At 48.0% G+C, this 20,472-nt stretch overlaps 1 protein-coding gene across 1 annotated transcript in view; it reads left to right on the forward strand.

Moving 5' to 3' along the window:
* LOC119372600 (mitochondrial tRNA-specific 2-thiouridylase 1) overlaps positions 1-20,472 on the forward strand; it is a 72,681-nt gene that overhangs the window by 19,941 nt on the left and 32,268 nt on the right. The window contains exons 4-5 of the mRNA XM_037643080.2: positions 1,121-1,293; positions 17,115-17,235. Coding sequence (XP_037499008.1) covers positions 1,121-1,293; positions 17,115-17,235 — 294 coding nt within the window. The remainder of the gene's footprint in view (positions 1-1,120; positions 1,294-17,114; positions 17,236-20,472) is intronic.

Genomic DNA, 20,472 nt, shown 5'->3' on the forward strand with positions numbered 1-20,472 from the left:
TTGGTGATTTGCGTCTTGTGATTTTATGAAATCATTGAAAGCGGCGCGACGAAGGTCAATCAGGTTTCCAAGCGTCGGCGCCATGATAAAAACACTCAAATCGTTGACGTCATCGCTACTGGTGAATCGTCACTCAGGATGGTATGCGCCACACCGACCACGTCACAGTAGTGTCCATGTCGCAGGGTGCTGAAAGCCCCTTTAAGCTTTTGTACGCTCTTTGCCCTCGAAATAAAATAACTTTCAGGTGGTGGACGCCATTCAAACTTGGTCAAAGATACCTATGCATACCGAACAATCGAATGAAGGACACATCTCGGACATGAAATTTTATGTCAATGCCCCTTTAAACGAGTCCAACGTGCAAGTAATACGCTTGCAGACGAGGCAGTTCGTTAGGTACACCAGATTTAGTTATGGGGACATGTGTCCTGTGTACTTTAAAGGGTTAACTTGCATGAAGAGGAAATCAAGTGCCTGAACAGTTCTCTCACGTAGACTACCATGCGTGCTGGACTGATAGGTATCGCTTCTTGCCTGAGCATGCGCCGATAAGTTATTGTGTACCTTCTTTGCCGCTGTGTGCTTTTTCAGTTGTTAGTTGGCAATTGTGGTGTCTTGACTTCTCTCTTGTGTACGTGTTTTCACGGCCTGTATCTTTGACATAACAACTAGCTCACCTCTCTGTCATTCTATGCATGGTGTGAATACCAGAAGTGCAGCATTGGAAAATATTTGCACTCGGGTTCGTTATGTAAATCTCGTGTAACTCTGATGAGGAAATGCAAGGGCAGTATCCCGTTCATGGGCGTTCATTGAGCCAGTGGGAAAGTGTTGCTTGCTTATTTGCAGCATATATCATATTTTAATAGATCGAAGTGGGGCCTTGACCGTCAATTGTGCCCCTGGTTTTTATGGCCAGAATCAAAGAATGTAATACACTTGACTGTTCACTTGACAGTAAGAGAGCAAGTCAAGTCGAGAGGTGAGTCAAGAGAAGTTAATTTGTACTTGGCGGCTGCTGCATACTACCATTTAAAGTGCAAATATACCGTGTTGGCAAAACAGATGCAGGTTTTCCGTGTTCCCTTTCCCATGTCTGCCAATGTGTTCACCGCAGGTGTGCGGCTGATGCAGGGCGTAGATGCTGTGAAGGACCAGAGCTTCTTCTTGGCTCAGGTCAAGCAGGAGGCACTACAGCGAAGCCTGTTCCCCTTGGGTGACCTTGAGAAGGCTACAGTCAAGCAGATTGCGGAGAACATAGGGCTACACAAGATTGCAACCAAGAAGGAGGTCAGTTGGGCACTGCTTCCTCCGTTGCTTATGCTCAGGTCACAGGGAAGCTGAAGCATTAAGGGGAGACACTGGTCTCGAAACGGAAAGTTTTATTATTGGAGATATTGTAATGAAATTGGGTGTGTATATGTATTTCTTCCTCCTGTTTTCAAAAATATAATTAGTTTTCATGTACTTCAATTAGTTATCAAATTGTGAGAGCATAAGTGAAATCTAATTAGGTAATTTCTTACGGGTCATTAAGACACTTTCCCTCAGTATTTTTAGGTTCTGTTTAAGATGCAGCTGTAGCCAAAGACCTGCCATGTGGAGCTATGCTATTTATATTGTCACAGAGATATATCATCATATAAGAACTTTCAATTGTATTGACATTGTGTCATCTTGAAATGCAACTAGCTCACATTATTGTTCACAAAATTTCATATGTTCATCTTAGCCACAAAAAAATAGCATATCTCCACAGTCCTATTTCTTACGAATTCAACGGTATAAAATTTATAAAAATTACCTTACAGAAACATAATGAAAAGATCCGTAAGGCTGGTCAAGTTGGCAAAAAATGTGAAGCTAAGAAAATCTCGTTTGAAGTTTGACACGCACTGTATAAATTTCAAAAAGGAACCTTTAATCATAAATTTTATTCACATGTTCCCCATCTGTTTCCCTTCAAAACAAAACAGAGTGTCTTGTTCCACCCAAGGAATCATATCTAACAAAATTTTCCAATGTGTAAAGCATGATCAAAACCCCACCATGACAAGCGGCTGGGGGGTTCTGGAAAGGCCATGGGGTATGAGGCTCAAGCGACTGGCTGCTCATGTCTTTTCAGTCTTTAGGAAGAACCTTCTAGATGTTAGGCAGCATGTTACCCTGGGTAATAGGTTGCTATGCTTGAGAGAATACCTTCAAAGTACTACAGTCAAACCTCGATATATCGAACACGGACATATCGAATTATTGCCTATATCGAACGGTTCCTATATCACGTGGGAAATCGCATGCATTTCTAATTTTTTATTTCGAACGAAGTTTGACGTATAATGGATATATCGAACTCGGCCACCCCAAACCGCCCGCGCTCCGTTGACAGGCGGCGAGCTTTCCCGCCGCGCTCCGTTGACAGGCGGCGAGCTTTCCCGCAACTCTCGAAAATAGCGGTAGCGCGGTGGGCGTTTACGACTGCTGCACACATCGATGGCGCCGAGTGCGCCACTTGAACGTAGCGGCATACGCACGCCGCAGCCTTGCAGCAATGACGCACTGCACTTGTTGCACCAGCTCCTCCTTGATAGTATCGCCAGGCATCCGTCGCATTGGTCGTTGTTGTGCTCGTGTGTTAGGCCTGCTGCGCGTTGTGGTGTGTGTAGCGATGGCTGCAGACGCGAAGAAACGGACGACCCTGACTTTTGCAGCAAAACTGGAAGCAATCCAGGCTGAAGGCGTGGGATTCGGACCTGGTGCGTCAGGGACGGAAGGTATGCCTTATCGTCGATAACTGCACGGCACACCACACCGATGCCCAGCTGAGCAACATCGAAGTGGTATTTCTGCCGCCCAACACCACTTCGAAGCTCCAACCGTTGGACCAGGGCATTATCCGCACATTTAAGTCTATCTACAAGCGTCGGCTGATCGACATTTTGCTTGTAAGACTCCGGATGGGCCAAGATCTGAAGATCGATCTTTTGGGCGCCATCCAAATGCTCAAGGCGTCGTGGGAAAACGTCAAGCAGTCGACGATAGCCAACTGCTTTCGGCATGCGGGCTTCGGTGGACGCACTGACGAAGCATCAGTGGAAGAATCCGAGGAAGCTGGGTTGGCATGCGCAGATGAAGAAAGCGAGCTCGCCGAAACGTGGAGCAAGCTGGAGAGCTTTGTTGGTGCGGAGCCGCAAAGCATGTGCATCGAAGACTTCGTTGGAGGTGACGACAGCACTGGTACAACGGCGGAGCTAACGGATGTAGAGATCGTCGCCGAAGCTACCGCTGAGCAGCCGAATGAAGACGCTGCCGAGGTGGATCCCGCAAGCGCTGATGGTGCCCCGCTCCCGACATCAGCTGAGGTCGTAGCCGCTTTGGCCCTTGCGCGCCGCCACTGCAGCGCGATTGAAGGCACCGGCCTTTCACTTGTGGATTGCCTGGACTATGTTGAGGACGCAGTCGTCAAACACGCCATTGCCAACAAAAAGCAGGCTACTCTTTTTCAGTATTTTAAGCCAACACAATAAATACTTTGTTTGAATCTTCAAGTGAGTATTTACTGCACCACGATTGGTTCGTTGGTTGTTTTCCACAAGTTCTTGACGCATTTTTTACGTGATTTTTTATATCGAATTCTGGATATATCGAACTATTTTGCGATCGCCGTGCCGTTCGATATATCGAGGTTCGACTGTAGTCCAGGACTGTCATCTTCAGTTGCACCCGTTTTGTGTCGCCTTGCAAGAGTCTTTTTTGTGTTGGTGCTCCTCAGATGAGTTGCATTTGCCTTGCGTAAACACAGTCTTTTTCTAGGCTTCGTCGAACAAGGCAATCCCCAGCAACATAGCCCAAACTTGCAGCAATGGACTCGTTGGTTGCCCTTCTTCCTTGGTTGTAGATGGCAACAGCCTCAGCGGCAGCTCGCTTCACACTTTCCAGCGAAGCGTTCCCATTCTTTGAAGTTTGGGTCCAGATGACTGAATGAAGACTCTCACTCGCGTTCTGGGTCTTCCCTTCACAGCACCGTGCCAGCAGGCTCTCACAACTGCTGGCACGGTGCTGCGAAATCGCAACTGCTGCAAGAAAAAATAAGCTTTACCGCAAGGCCGTACTCCTTGTCCGTTGCCTTCCTCACGCTCACGCTGAGACTTTTTGCGTCACATTTGTTGCACTTCGCTTGTGCAAAAAAGTTATTCAAAACTTTCATATCGACGAGCAAAAAATCGGTCCCGGCATCACCGGTCTGGCGCTCCGCGCTGACTCCACGAAGGTCGAACTTGCGCTGAGTAGCAGACTTTCCAGACAGAACGGTCTTCGTTTGCGCCGATCTCTCAACTCGCTGCGCCTGCTCTGCCGTTGAGTAGTACGCGGCATCAACCCGAAGTGTTTCGCTAGTCGAACTTGGTCCCACGGTGTCGTCAGTTGAAGTTCCCGGCAGATCCAAAGGGTCCGGCCGCGACTCCAACTCCGCTGCCGACGGTGCACTTGTAGTTGGCGCCTTCTTGTTCCAAGCCCGTTTTTTACGGCTTCCAAAAGCTCGTTGCGTCGATGGTTTCAGACGAGTCTCCAGGCATCTCGATCGCGTGGAAAAACTACCGGCACAAAGTGGAAACACGGTGCGTCGAGAAACACGCACGATCGCAAAAGCAGGCGCACACAAACGGACAGCCACGGCGGAGAACCCAACACAAAGAAAAAAAAATGACGTGTCGGTCGCGCCAGCCAATGGGAGACTTGGAAAGGCGCGCTTGAAAAGCGCGCCGCGTGAGAGCCAATGAGTGGCCTGGAAACGACCTTCAGAAAACCCGCGACGGCGGCTGTTCTGCTTGAGCGACGCCATTTTGAGATGGCGCAATATGTGCACAAAGAAAACAGCTTCAAATCTAGCCCAAGATGGCGGTGCTCGGCCCGCTGCAACGCTCATGGCGCGCACAGGAAGTTCGAACAAATTTCGTCCTTTTCGGGACATTTTAGTGCTGCCAGGGTGCTTTGAAAGCCGATTTTATTGCGTTTCCCGACCGAATTTAGCGTTAGCAATTTGAGAGTAGGTGCTCAGAAGTACAAACGCCTCGAAAATAAGCTTTGCGAAAAATAGATTTTTTGACCATTTTTGACCGTTCCAAGACCCGCGTCTCCCCTTAAAAAGGATGGCTCCAACCACTTATAACATAACCGCTTACAGTGCAGTACCGGCTATAATGCGGTTTTTTCTGACTCCCGTTTACCCTCCCATAGAACTCCATGTATACGCATACCGCTTATTGTGCAGTCCCCTGAGATGAAAGACCGGTTATAATGCAGCTGCCGGAACGTTCTCAGAGATGCGAGGGAGCGAGCGTGCTTCTCAGCGGAGATGCATCGGCGGGGGAGAGAGCGGCGACGGCGTTATGAAGGAGGAGGGGACGCAGAACGAACGAACAAGGAGCGGGGAGATGGGAGGCAGCAGCCCGGCGCGGGTGCGTGGTGTGAGGAGGGGGAGCGCTTGCATGGCTCATGGAGAAGCCTTTGCCCCCTTTACTTCGGCTGCTTAACATGCGCGCTCCGCTACGTACGGGTGCCCGCGTACGCATCAAGAGCGCGTTACTGCTGTTTGTCTCCATTGGGAAAATAGTTGCTTCATCGTAGAGCGCAGATATCGCGCGTGCAACCTCGATTCCACCGCAAGTAACAATGCTTTGAGACACGACTGATGTGGTGTTGTGGTTTCGGTTCCGTTTTCGGAACCGGTTCTCCTGCCCCCAGGGGGCACACTTCAATTGTATATATTTCACTGTACATATTAAACAGCGTTCGGTCTTCTGCTCGGCACTCTGCTGCGTGCCTTTCGTCTGCTTCGGGGCCGCCGTTCCGGCGTGCACCCGGCGTTCCTTCGACGTGGCGTCTTAGGCGCCCACGTCGATACAACTGAGCTTTCGCCTTTGCCACCAGCAGGCGGACTTACAAGCTTGAAAGACTTTTTCAGGATAGTTGCTGCGGCTGTTCTCCCGACCGCGAACTGAAACTTCGTTTCACGCGTGATGCCCTCGGTTTAGCTCGCAAGTGCGATCTCTTCTACGCCCAATCTCTGTGTTGTCTAGGGCAAGCTTCTCACGACGGCGTGCCAAGTTGCAACACGCATGCTAGGCCTAACAAGCGCTAGCTGCCATGTCGGTGACCGCGGACTACAGAATATGCGGTTTGGTGCCGAGTAAATGAAACATTTTGCAGTTGTTGCATTTAGAATGGGTGACTTACATCGCTAACGAAAACGCGGGCGTGCGTGTGAAACACTCGAGTGGTGGTTTGTGGTTGCCACCGTTTTCGACATCACGCACGCGCAGTATGTTACCGCGGCGACTTCCCGTGACGGCGCATTTATTCTGTGTTCGTTACGTCTGCATGGCAGGTCCGCGGACGCTAACCGTTCAACATTTTCAACTGTAAGCAGATGCAAACTTACGTCCCAGTCGCATGCCCCGATAGTCGGAATCGCGCGCCTGCCTGTTGGTCATTTTGGCACATGTGCAACCTTTCAAAAATGTTGTTTTGGTTATAGTGCGGTATTGTTTATAGTGCGGATATTCGCGACTCCGGCGACTTACGTTATAAGCGGTCTATGCTGTAATCACAATTTGTGCCTTGCTGAATTAAAAAATTGATGCAAAAGTTCTCAAAAGTGAATGCAAATACTAGTATTTTTTGGCAAAAAACAGCAGTGGCGTATGCGGGGTGTCTTGAGACACGGAGCTAACGCAGTGACGTTACCTTCGGTATGCCGCGTTGCCTGCAACAGCAGCACTGTTGAAGCTTGGCCTCGATAATCACCTCAGGCAAGAGCGCGCAGCCGGAGCTAGTCATGGAGGCACGGTTGAAGATACGAGAGACGCTTGTTCACATTGCACTCGACTGTTTGTCGTTGTGGCAGGTTGTCACAAATCTTGGGGGTGTGCATTTGGAGATAGATTGAGAGGACGCTGGGAGGCACAGCACACATATTTATAATTACAACCAAGAAAAAGGAGAAAAAATCAACACTCAGTAAAAGCAACAGTAAAAACTTTACACGAAACATTCTAAATAAATTTCCAAAAAATAAAATAACAATAAAGTTTCAAGCTCTCGCAACGTAGTAACTAGGGTCAAGGTCTGGTGCCCTAACTGCAGTCTGGCCACTTGGGCCTCGCACTCGAGTCGCAGCCAGAATGGAACACTTTTACTTGGCTTCGACGATTGAAGCCTTCTGAAAGTCCACGCACGGTCGTGTTGCGTCCAAGGCAGTTGTTGCTACAAGACGAGTAACTGTTAACAGCCACATAGAAGCTGTAGCTGTTACAATCTTAGCACATAAAACTGTCACAATTTGTTCCGTCTACATTTCACCAACAACACCATTCACTGTAAGACGTTTGGAGTTGATTTTAAACCAGCTGCCGGAACCTTTTATTATCACAGGGGATTTTGTTGCCCATGACACATTGTGGGGAAGCACTGCGACGGATGCTCGAGGACAAATAATCCAAGATTTTATATTTGCGAGTGATGTATGTCTTCTAAACACTGGCACAGCCACATACTGCTCCCCAAGTACTGGAGCTATGAGCTGCTTGGATTTAGTGCTGTGTTCTCCATCTATAGTTACCGATTTTAGCTGGAGGGTCATTGATAATCCTTATGGTAGTGACCACATGCCTGCCATTGTACAGCTTGTCTCCATTTCCCATGATCCCCTGTAGACCACCGCGCTAGAAGCTTGAGTCTGCAAACTGGTCTCTTGAAACAGAGATAATTGAGGGGCTAAGTGTAGATAAATTGAATGACAGGATCACTGCGTGCATACTAGCAGCAGCAGCGGAGGCTATCCCACAATCTTCTAGCATCTTTTGTAAAAAACTGCCATATTTATTCGAATCTAAGCCGATGCTTTTTTCGAAAAAACGATGTGCGAAAGTGGGGGGGGGGGGTCGGCTTAGATTCGAGTTACAATGATTTCGCACGAAATTCGCAAGGCTTTTCTGGCCTTGCGAATTTCGGGGGTCGGCTTAGAATCGGGGCCGGCCTAAATTTGAGTAAATGCGGTAAAACCCTGGTGGAATAGCGGTAGTAAACAAGTTGAAAAATTACAAAACAAAGCATGGGGTATCTTCCGCAGGTATCCCACGCAAGAAAATCTTCTCATATTTGAAAAAGCACGAACAAAAGCAAGATATGTACGCAGGCAAGCAGAAAAGGTATCTTGGAAAAATTACATCTCCTCCATCAATAGTTCAGTAACGTCCAAGAGAATGTGGGATCAGGTGCGTAAGTTTAGGGGTGATTACACCTCCTACACAGTTCCTATTCTCTGAACAGCTGGCAGCCAAACAAACTTACAGGAACAAGCAGACATATTGGGCCAACACTTCCACTCAATATCCAGCTCAGCGAATTATTCGGCAGCTTTCCTAAAATATAAAGAATTGGCTGAAAAACAAAAGCTTCCAATTACAGGAGGTCCTGACAAATTATACAACAACCCATTAATGCTTCTTGAAATCAATAGGGTGCTCACTGCAGGCAAAAGTACAGCACCTGGTCCTGATAGAATACATAATGCGATGCTCGCTCACTTGTCCCCGAAACCAGTAGAGGCCCTGCTTCGTTTTTTCAACATAATCTGGGAAACAGGTGAAATGCCAAATGAATGGAAGAAAGCAATCATAGTCTCATTTGTGAAAGCCGGAAAACAGCCCACATTAGCGAGTAACTAGACTGATTGCGCTCACAAGCTGCCTTGCAAAATCGTATGAAACCATTATAAATATCAGACTATCATATATCCTTGAAACAGAGAACTTGTTGGATAGCCATCAGTGCGGGTGCAAGAAAAGTTGTTCAACAATTGACCGCCTGGTCCAATTAGAAAATGAAGTACGCAATGCGTTCCTGCACAAACAAGACTGCTTAGCTGTCTTTTTCGACCTCGAAAAAGCATATGACACGACATGGAGATTAGGAACTTTGAGGGACTTGGCAGAGTTGGGGATTCGAGGCAAAATGCTGAACTGTCTCTCAGGTTTCTTGTCGAACCAAACATTTCAAGTGCGCCTTGGCACGGTGCGATCGCGTGTGTTCATTCAAGGAAACGGTGTGCCTCAGGGCTGTGTTCTAAGCACAACGCTGTTTGTAGTCAAGATGAACTCTGTTAACAGGGTTGTACCTACCGCACTAATGCACTCACTTTGCGTGGATGATCTTCAGATCGTGTGCCGTGCATCGAATATGGCATCCTGTGAATGTCAAATTCAAATTGCTTTAATTAAACAAACTCAACAAATGGGCATCTGAAAGCAGGTTCCGGTTTTCCTCGCAAAAAACTGTTGCTGTTGTTTTCTCCCAAAATAGAGGCTTACAACCGGACACCATCCTGAAATTAAATGAAGCAGTATTGCCGGTGAAACATGTACACAAGATTTTAGGCATCGTATTTGATAAAAAAAATTGAACTTCCTTGCTCACATCAACTGCCTGAAAATTAAAACAAACAATGCACTCAATGTTCTGAAAGTTCTGTCCTGCAAGCGTTGGGGCTCTGACCGTAAGTGTCTGCTGCAGATCTACCGCTCTCTGGTACGTAGTATATTAGACTAAGGTAGCACAGTATATGGCTCTGCCAGACACTCGTACCTTCAACGACTAGATCCTCTCTATAATAAAGAGCTACGCTTAGCAACAGGTGCCTACAGAACTTCGCCAATTCTCAGCCTGTATGCGGAATGTAACGAGCCATCCCTAGAACAGAGAAGAACGCAACTTATGTTTGCGTACGTTCTCAGAATTTATTCCCTGCCAAACCACATATGTCATAACATCATCACACACTGCGACATAGCATCATCACAACGCTTACACTATGCAAACAAGCCAAATGTCATCAAACTGCTGATGCTCAGATTTGAAGAAAATGTCGGTGAGTGCAATGCCCCCACTGAAGCACTCACTGTCATGCCAAGGTCATCCAGACTAGCTCCGTGGAATGAGTTCACGAAATTGGTCGATCTATCGCTGGCACATTTAAAGAAAAATAATACACTACGTGAACATATTCTACAGGAATTTCGCATGGTGCAGGAAACTTATAACAATTATAAAGAATTCTATACAGATGGTTCCAAAACAAATACAATCGAACCCGTTTATAACGAACTCGAAAGTGTCGCCAAAAGTGGTCGTTTTATCAGTAGTTCGTTGTATATGGACTCGCCCTTAAAAACGTGCACTTAGCGGCCAAGCCGTTTTTTTTTTCTTTGTGCACTTTTATTAAAGTGCTAACAACCCCTTCGGTGACAAGCTAAGCCTTTTCGCGTCGTGAAGCGACGCCTGCTGCGTGCTCACGAGTGAATTAATCGCCTTTTCAATGAGCTGACACCGTTTCACCGAAGCACGGTACCGCGACGTGGAGCCGATCATCCCTGGCTAGTTGCATGCAGTGCGTCGCCTACTCGGGTCGCGGAGTCACTGCCGGGCCGCTTGCTGTATGCCGTATGCGCGCGTTTGTACGTTCTCCGTGCTTGCTTCACTCCGGACCGTGCACTGGTGCGGCGACTAGCCTCTTCGTTCAACGCGGCGAAAACAAGCATTTTCCAAGCAACGCGCACTCTACGTCTCCGCGATGCTCTCGCGGCCCTGCATGACGATGCACGGCGTACTTCAGTTGTCACCTAGTCAAACACGCAGTATACGCTCTCTGTCAGTGCATCGATGTTTCTCGTTGCCCGCGCCGCTCAACAACAGCGAGCTATTTTCGTTTCTACAAAGCGACGCGCACTTTAAAGCGGTCTCGCACCACGCGGCGGCGGCGAACTTGCGAACGGCAGCATGGCGCGCTCGTACCGCCGTCAATGCGCAGTGTACGGCGTACGCCACGCGCGCAGCCGAACAGATACCTACAGATGACTGTGATAAGGTTGTCGGCTATAAGGCATAATGGCACGTTCATCGACAGCCGCCACCTCGCCTTCGTTCTTTTCCTATGCTTATCCGCGATGGCATCGCCACAATCGTGCGGAAGTCGTAATCACCGATCGACTGGTCTCTGCCGTTACCGAAAAGACGGACGACTTTTCGCGGCACATTGTGGCGTTAACGAGTTTAGGGACGCAGTGAATCTTTTTGCGATGGAAAGTTATCGCGGTTATCACTTCTTGCATTTATGCCTTCTTGCGTTCCAAGGCATAAATGGTTCATCACAGGCGGTCGTAGCTACAGAGAACGGCGTCAGGAAGGGTTACTGTGTGAAAGCTGACCGCAAGGCTTCATGCTGCCTACTATTTTTTTTTTCCGCACTGCCATTCTACCACTGAAGAAACGCCTGGAAAGTGAGCGACGTCGCTCGCAGCGTCCGAAATCTGCGTGCGGTGCTCGCCGATCAGAGTTATCTTAGTCGCGAGTAAACTGGAGCGGGGAACGCGTGAGCGCGCGCCCCTGTCACGCTTTAGAAGGCATGTTTTAACTTTTTTTCGCTTCATATGCGCCATATTTTTACCGCGACCGTGACTGAAGTGTTCGTTGTAAAAGTAGGAGGCTTTGAAAAATGTTCGCTATATCTGGATGCAGCTTCAATGGTTAGTATAGAAAAATCGTAAGTGCACCCAAACATGGTCGTTATAACCGATAGATCGTTATATGTAGGATCGTTATAAGTGGGTTCGACTGTACGTATGTTGGAAGTAGCATTGTCTAAAGTACGTGGGAGCGTACGATTAGACTACCGCAGTTTGTCTCGGTCTACACGGCTGAATGTTATGCTTTGTGGATGGCACTTCAAAGGATTGTAAATGCCAGATACAAGAAAGCAGTAATATACACAGATTCTCTAAGTGCTGTGAAGGCTTTGAATCCACTGTCTCAGTATGAGCCCATTATTGGCAATATTTTAAACACACTTTCACACCTAAGTAAAGGTCAGCCTACAGTAAAACCCCGCTGTTACGTTCCTCACTGCTGCGTTTTCCCGGCTGTTACGTCGTTTTCCGCCGGCCCCGGCATAGCTCCCATAGGATACAATGTATTGGGAACCCCGCTGTTACGTCGTAACTGTCGGACCGTTCCCGTATGATACGTCGCGAAGTGCGCTCGGAGCCGACCGAGTGACTACAGAAGAGAGCGGTCATTGGTGCATTTTCACGCAGCTTGGCCTGGTTTGACTGTAACATTAGCCGCATGAGAGGTGCAAGCAACAGGATCTTTCAATTGATGCAAACAAATGCATCGCCTTCGAGATTCCTATTGCAAAGATGGCGTCTATGACGTAATTGCAAACGAAAGCAAGGCCTTCGAGATTGGCATTTACTATTGACAAAAGCATAGCCTTTGAGATTTGTATTGTACAAACATGGCGTTTATGACGTAATTGCTTGCTAAAGCAAGGCCTTTGAGATTGGCATTCACTTCTGCCATCGCGTTGGCGTAGACTCATCATCATCGTTATTTGTTGGAGGATGGGAGGAGTTAGAGCTGGTTGGAGCTCGCATGGTCGTGCGCGCGGTTCGCGGTCGGACTCGCCGCGCTGGTCGTGATTGCGTGTGCTTAGTTCTTTCATGCCTACAGCTGTTGGTGTTAAAAAAATCACATACGTTGATTACATTTCTGTGGATGAGGCCGTCCTCAGCTCCGCGTTTCTATCCGTCGACTAGATCGTGGCTGAGCGCGCCGATTTTCGTGCTGCTCGTAAGCTGTAATGGGAGTAAAGGAGGGGCACGAGGCACGTGCCAAACGTGGAAGCGCGGCGACGGTGCGCGAGAAGCAAAGTCACCCAATGGCACGCGCACCAGCCACGTCGACGCAGAGGATTGGCTAGATAGGGGCTCGTGGCATGCGACCCGAGCCGTGATGGGGAACGATGAAGGATGATTGTGGCACTGTGCTGTGGGGCGCCGGACGGAGAAGATCGAGGAAGGAGCAAGCGTCGCATCCGCGGCGAAGGTGGCTGGTACTCGGTTCTGGAGGTGGTGGCACGCAAGGCCCGGGGAGTGGCCGTCGACCTTGGAAGGCTCCAAGCGAGGCTGCCTGGACCCATCGCCCCTCATTACGGCAGTTCCGGGATCGCCAGCAGCCCTTCTCTTCTCGGCAGGACGGCTGCAGACCACAGTGCAGTCAAGGAGGCGCCCGTCACCTGTGGAGTCCTGAAGCAAGGGACCAAGGCCCAGTTAGGCCTAACCTCGACGGACCGAGGCCGGAGAAGACTACTGGGGACGCACGCGACGAGAGCAAGCAGCAGGCTGGACGAAGGCAACCGATGATGAACTCGGAGGACTACTGAGGACGTCGGCGATGGTTTCGACGAGAGATTCACGCAACGGGAACATCGAGTCGTCGCGGCGTAATGTAAGAACAGTCTATTGCTGCAAGGTCCATAGTGGCCAGACTGAATTGATGAGACTGGGCTAAGCCTAGCTAGAACACATTGTTTAGCTAGTTGCCGTTCTAAGCATGCACTGAGATTTTTGGAAAATGTAAATAGGGTTTGGTTTGAATTATTCAGTGTACTTAACGCCTTTTCATGTTATCTTTTTGCGCATTATAAACTTTGTTTTGCCGTCCTACCACGGTCTCCTGTGCTCGTCTCACTTTCTCCCGATACATTATTGCAAGCACCCCCGAGATAATCGTGACATAAGCATTGAAATAAAATTCTGTACCACTAAATATTTTGTCGTTTTTTCTTTTTCAGCTCTTGCATTTCCCCTCTCTTACATTTACAGTCGCCGACCGTTTATTCGGACTCGGCGGGAACCGCTGAAAAGTCCGAATAATCGTGAGTCCGAAAAAAAGGATTCACCAGAAAAAAGCACTTTTATTGGCCCAGCGGCCGGAAAAAACTTGTTAGTGCGCGTCTGTACACATGTACGCTTACGCGCGACCAAGTCGGCCTGTATTTCAGCCAATGTTTGGCCACCCCTGCGGGTCGTCAATAGCACTGCAACAGCCTACGCTAAATCCGCATTTGATGGCTGTGGTGTGGGAGGTGCGTCATCACGGCAGTCACTGTCCACATGCACTGGTTCGAGTAGCTGACGGATCTCATCGCCCAACTCGGCGAAAACTCCCAAGCAACTTCCACCTGGTGAATAATCGCCGCTTTTTTTCGCCATCGTCAGGGCCTTGTAGTTGCCGCATTTCTTTAGTTCCGACGGCGCACATGGAACGGGCAGCGTCGGAGCAATTTCAGCAGATCAGGCCTCGCATGAGCAGGACACAAAGCTCGGGATGCAGATCAGGCCTAGCCACAGAAACATGAGAACGCAAACCCTCACACGCCAAAAGGAAACGATGTTGGTCTAGTTGATGTTGCAGCGCTTCTGTAATCTGTTGTCGTACTCTCTTCGTCCGAATGAGGATCCGCGTCGTACTCGTACGCGCTGTCATTCGCCTCAAACGCCGCACAGAGCAGATTCCGAGCTTGGCTTGGCTTGGCCTGCTGTTTGGCCGTGGTAGCCGTTCAATGGATACGTGACTGGCTAAAGCGAAAAGGCAACCGTTACGTGTAGCCAACAAACATAGCCTTCGAGATCCGTAACTTCTGCCTGGATTTTTGACACTGGCACGATCTCCAGTTATAGCCAGTGCCAGTCGGAGTCCGAAAAATGGAACGGCGGGCTGTGGGGCGTCCGAATTTTCGGTCGTGAGTTTACATTACTTCAATGGGACGAGTGGCGGTGCCGCGAAGGTGTCCGTATAAACGAGCATGTCCGAATTTTCGGCGTCCGAATAAACGGTCGGCGACTGTATTTCCTACGGTCCCTTCAAAAACGTATCAGCGGGCTTCTACTGTATACGTTTCTGCTGGGTCCCTAGCCACGTCGGGATCCCAGGAAATGAAAGGGCAGATCAGCATGCAGCAGCAGCACAACATCTCAATATTTCTAACATAAATGTCCCTCTAACGGATGTAATTAAAGCACTTCGTAGATCATTAACACTCAGATGGCAAAGCGAATGGGAATCAAATATAAACAACGAAATTCAACTCATCAACCCTGTACTTGGTGAATGGAAAGCATGTTACCATCAAAAAAGGTTCATCGAAGTTGTCCTATGTCAACTTCGAATAGGTCACACACATATTACACATAACTGTCCTTTGGCAGATGAGGACCCACCAACATGCAATAAATGTCATGAACAATTAACAGTATTACACATCTTAACAACCTGTCCAGATATGGAAACTCAAAGACAAAAATACTTCCATCTGCTTTATAAGTAACACATACCATTACATTCATCCTTACTTTTAGGTGAAGAACCTTTAATACCACTGAGCTTCTTAGATGAAACAGGCTGATTAAATAAGCTTTAAGCACTACACTCTATGCCACATATAGTGCTGGGAGCTTTTTAAACTTTTGCAACCTGTAGCACGGCCTCTTTAAAGAGGCTGTTGCTGCGGCGGTTGTTTTAAAATAAAGCACTTGCCTCCTGGCTCTTGGAAACAAGGACACGGGCAAGGCAGCAGTGCTATGTACATATCTCTACGGTTTTAATATGATCATCTCGCGCAGAATACATACCCATTGACCACCCCGCATATCATGCACATAACTTCAATGTATATGTACATTTTACGCGTCTGTACAGCGAGTGATAATGTAGGCCTTTCTACAGCCACACTGCACTATTCATTTTACCCCATATGTCATATACCCTTGTCACACGGGTAAGCTTAACCGCTGTTATCCCCAACTGCAGTTAACGGACGTAACCACAGTTACCGTAAACCAGACAGAGGCGCTGTCACACGTTTGCAGCGCTTCCAAGCGTTCTTTAGTTCATACATGGCTGCGTTCGTGCAACACCGCTATTACACCGCCTTGTACAGGGCTTCACGCTCGATTATGGACGCGTCAGCAGCGTGTTTTGATGCGCGTCTATCAAATAGCGTGAAGCCCTGTTCAATGAACGAACGCTGCTGTGTATCAATCTCGTGAAATGCACACGATATTTTTGCAGCACGGACAAACTGGTACCTCAAAGCCGGTAATTTATCTTCCCAAATGCGTATCGACGCCTCCATCGTCGCAACGGTCCAGTTGACACGCTTTTGGCTTGATATTTCGCTGGGAGCCGAGCTGCTCGCGTCCGACATGGAGGCAGCCATGTTGTCAGTTTACGGCGCTAACAGGGGTTGCCTACCTCCGTTTACGAAAACGGCCGTTAGCGGATTAACTGCGGTTAGGGTTGTCGTGTGACAAGGTACAACAGCCGTTAGACTTAAAGGGGTCATGAACCACTTTTCCAAGTAATGATCTAATGACCTTAGTATTGGAGTTTACTGCCTCCCGAATCGATTGCCGCAAAAATTTCTCGAATCCGTCAAGAATCAGCGGAGTTACGGGGGTTTGGCGCACGCTCTCAGCGCTTTCTCTCTTTTCTCGTGCCGACGAGCGCACTGGAAGCTAGACAGGGAGGGATGAAACGGGGGTAAGAAGTTACGTCAACGCGCGTCATGAAACGCGATCGCTCTCCCGCTGTGATTCGCATGCGCGAGTGCGGCTACCGTGTAAAGTTAGCAGACTGAGCAGTGCGGTGCGGGCAAGTGGCGGCACCCCATGGCAAGAAGCGCATCTCATCCGGCTATCGGCCAATAAGCATGCTATGTCTCCGCGACGTACACATGCAGACGCCCCGCCCACCGACGAGAGTGAGAAGCGGCCTCTGTTTGAAAAGAGGGCGCCTGAGGAAACGTCAACTTCGCGCTCCGCTTGTGGCCTTTACGTGGTGCGCACGACTGTAATATTTTGCAGAGCAGTTCATAGCCGTGTCAGCTTTCCGCAGGTTGTGTTTTTTTCAACAAGCCCAAGGGGTGCTTCATGACCCCTTTAACGGCCGTCGTGCTTAACTGTGGTTAGACTACCCGTGTGACAAGGGTAATAGATGACCACATTCTCATAGTCATGGTCATAGTGTACATTGCCTAGAGTACAGTTTATTGGCTTCTGTTTTTTTGTTTCGCTCTTTTCTCTTTCTCTCACCATGTGGCTGGTGCAGCATAGCCATAGTCACTCTTGCGCCATTAAAACCAACCTAACTAACTAACTATCAGAAAAATTCGGCACTCAAAGGGTTAAAGGGTTTTTCATTTTGTTCTTCCTGCACAGAGCATGGGTCTCTGCTTCATTGGGAAGCGTGATTTCCGGGCTTTTGTGGAGCAGTACTTGGAGCCAAGGCCCGGAAGCTTTGTTGACATGGAGACCGGCAAGGTTGTTGGGACGCACACCGGTCAGTGTTGATAAAGAATGCTTCCGCGAGTTCACAAGCCCGTATTTACACATACCTAGGAATACATTTTTCTAGACAAGACACCAAAGCAAAGTTTTGCTGCAGCAAAGTAATTAAAACTGCAGATTTACGCACAATGCAAGCTGATAACAACCATCAATCGAACTGAAGTGAGCACACACAGCAAAGATCATTTTGGCCCGTTGTATCTCGTGAACAAAGCAAATGAGGACATATGATGTTAAGACCGTGTTTTCACGGACATAAGTGCTCTTCAGTAAAAAATAGTCGTTAAAATTGAGACTGGAGTTTTCTTTATTATTTTTTGAAAATAAGTATTTTCGAAAAAACTCGCTTCTTCAACTATTTCTTCTTTTGCGCTGCTCGTAGGAAAACAATCTTCTGCAGAAATGTTGCACAGGCTCTTTTCTATATTTGACACTGTTTTGATGTTTCTGTGAGAAACAGGAAAGGCACCAAGGTGCATCAAACGTAGCAATTTCTTTTTATTTGGGCCGTGTTTGCCATTTTTTCACATTTTTTGCCTTTTGAGGATATCATAAAAAAAAGCATGTATGCAATTCACAGTGATGTGTATTAAAACCAGCAGAACATATTTTCGACACAACCTTTATACAGTGGAACCCCGATAATACAACTTTGAGGGGACCACGCAAAACCGTTGTATAATCTGGGCGTCGTATAATCAAAAAACTAAATATTTGGCAGTGACAGTCAGCTTTGCCCAAAAAAGGGGAACAGACCGCCTCAATAGCCCATGACAAGGCCCTGAGGTTCTCCAAGGATGGAAGATTAAATTATTTTTGAAAATGGCAGCTAATGGCAGCATTACTTAATTAAATGAGGTGTGAGCGAGTCATTATCATTAACTGTAAGATATCGAATCCAATGCGCATTTTTCTCCCGACAAATTGAGTCTGAAAAGTGCCTGCACGTGAAAATGAAACCGAAACGGCGTCGGCAACTGCCTCACGGCATCACTCACGGCGTCGGCAACTGCCTCCCGTCAGAAGAGTCAGACACAGTGTCATCGCCATCACATAATGGCGACGGAGCACGAGTTTGCGTAGGATGCTTCTGTGCGCGACTGAGCTGTGCGCATCTTATTTGTTCCCTTGTGAAGTGCAACTGGCGATGCCCCGCTGTTTTTATGAACATCTACGTCAAGCACAAGTTATTTTGCACTGTAAAAATAGCTGCGTCGCGTCCTATTGCGTGCTCAAGGCCTGTGACTGCGAGTGCCACAAAAAAAGGCAGATCAGCTGTATGTCGACCAGAAAGTTTCCACGGACTGAAAACGTGGAAATATCCGGATCTCAAAGATGAGCTTTACGGCCAGTTGGAGCTTCTCCGTGTACTAGATCGAGCTTGTCTAGGTAACGACCCTGGATACACATGCGATCGAGGCGTATCCTGAAGCGATCTTGAGCCAGGGAAACTGGATCACAGAAGCACATGAACTACCTGGAGAATAAATTTTACATTCTAAGAAGGCATACTGTCTCACTCTACTTTTCTAACCGACAATCTAGGGTAACTTAAGTTCTTATTTTGCCTCGGGAATATTTTTGTCAGCGTCCGATTCGAATAAAGAAGGTGGTGTTTTCACTCGGACGGAATCGAAAAGTCGTAAGATGCGGGATCGGCGTAAAATTGCGTCGTATAACCAAGGTTTTAAATACAGTAGACTCCCGTTAAGACGAACTCGAAGGGGCCGCGGTCATCTGTTCGTCTTATCAGGAGTTCGGCTTATCAGAAGTGCCCCTAAAAAGAGACATGGTAACATGCCAAGTGCATCCAAATATGTTACTTGAAAACACTGAATGGAGTAGGCCTACAATGGCGGCAAAAAGACATGAAAAAGCATTTATTTGGCTCATATAGATAAAAACTATGCCTTCAAGCAGAGTACTTACACGAATCGTACGAGCACCTGATTTCGCGGGTTCAAAAATAAAAAAAATTCATGTACATACTGCTACCACATTTTAATGATAAAACTGTAGCACGCTCCTATGTTGACGATTACAAAAAAAGAGAGAGAGAGAAGCACAACTTTCCTTCAAAGAACGCAAAATTTATTGTCCTGGCAGTTCGTTTTCTTCTGTGAGCCTGTTTTTGTGGCTCTAAGATCACTTCTGGATGGGCCTCGGTCGCGTGCTGTGCCTTGACAGTCATTATACGCTGAGTTGCTTAAGAAAGTCTGCAAGGTTTTCTTCGAGGCCCGGATATTTTGCCGTTTTCGGCCCGTGGTAACTTTTCCTGATCGACGTGCAGCTGAAGATATCCCATCGGGCTACTCACGGTCACAAGCCTCGCCACGAAAAAGACACAATGCAGCTATATTCACTGTGCAAAATAGCCTTCCCTTGTCGTGCGCTTCCATAATCAAAATGGCTGATCACAATTTGCACTTCACTGGGAACAGATACAACGCACACAGGCCCTATGCGAACCAACGCGAATTGACCACAAAATACATGTGCTCGGCCGCCATTGTGTGATGGCGATGACAATGCACCTGACCCCTCTGACGGGAGTGCGCCGCAATCGTGGTGTAATGCACAGACCATTTTTGTTCCTGTTGTCGCTTTCTTTTTTTTTTTCCCCACTCCCCTTGCGTTTGCCCCGCTGACCACGGCGGAGGGGCCCCAAGCTCTTGTGTTCTTCTGTTCTCCTTTGTACTCCAGCTGGGAAACTGAAGAACGGGAGGGGAATACAATGGCTTGGGGGTCCAAGTCCACCGCAGTCCGGTCAACGGAAATTTCGTCGTCAACTTGTCCTCCAGACAACTCTCCCCGACCGAGCACGACGTGCTGGCACCGCGAGAGTTCGTCTTAACAGAAGAATACACTTGGGCGGTTCATCTTAAGCGAATTTTTTTTGCATTGAGTATATGGGGAACCAAACAACCGGTCCTGTGTTGTTTGGCATAAGCGAGAATTCGTCTTAACCGAGTTCGTCTTAACGGGAGTTCACTGTACATTATTTCTAAGTGGGTTTTTGCCGGGACCAAACCGATTCGTTGTAAAATGCGGGTCATCACAAAACCGGGGGACGGATAATTGAGGTTCCACCATAGTTCGCGTTAAATGCGGCTGTGAAATCAGAAAATATTGCAGTGAGCTAAAACCGGACACCCGCACGGCCACCTTCAAATACTTTTTGGCGCGCTAGGAGCGTTTCATGGAAATAAAATTTTTGGTTCCGTGCACT

The sequence above is a fragment of the Rhipicephalus sanguineus genome, chromosome 10 (assembly GCF_013339695.2).
Source record: "Rhipicephalus sanguineus isolate Rsan-2018 chromosome 10, BIME_Rsan_1.4, whole genome shotgun sequence".
Classification (NCBI taxonomy): Eukaryota; Metazoa; Arthropoda; class Arachnida; order Ixodida; family Ixodidae; genus Rhipicephalus; species Rhipicephalus sanguineus.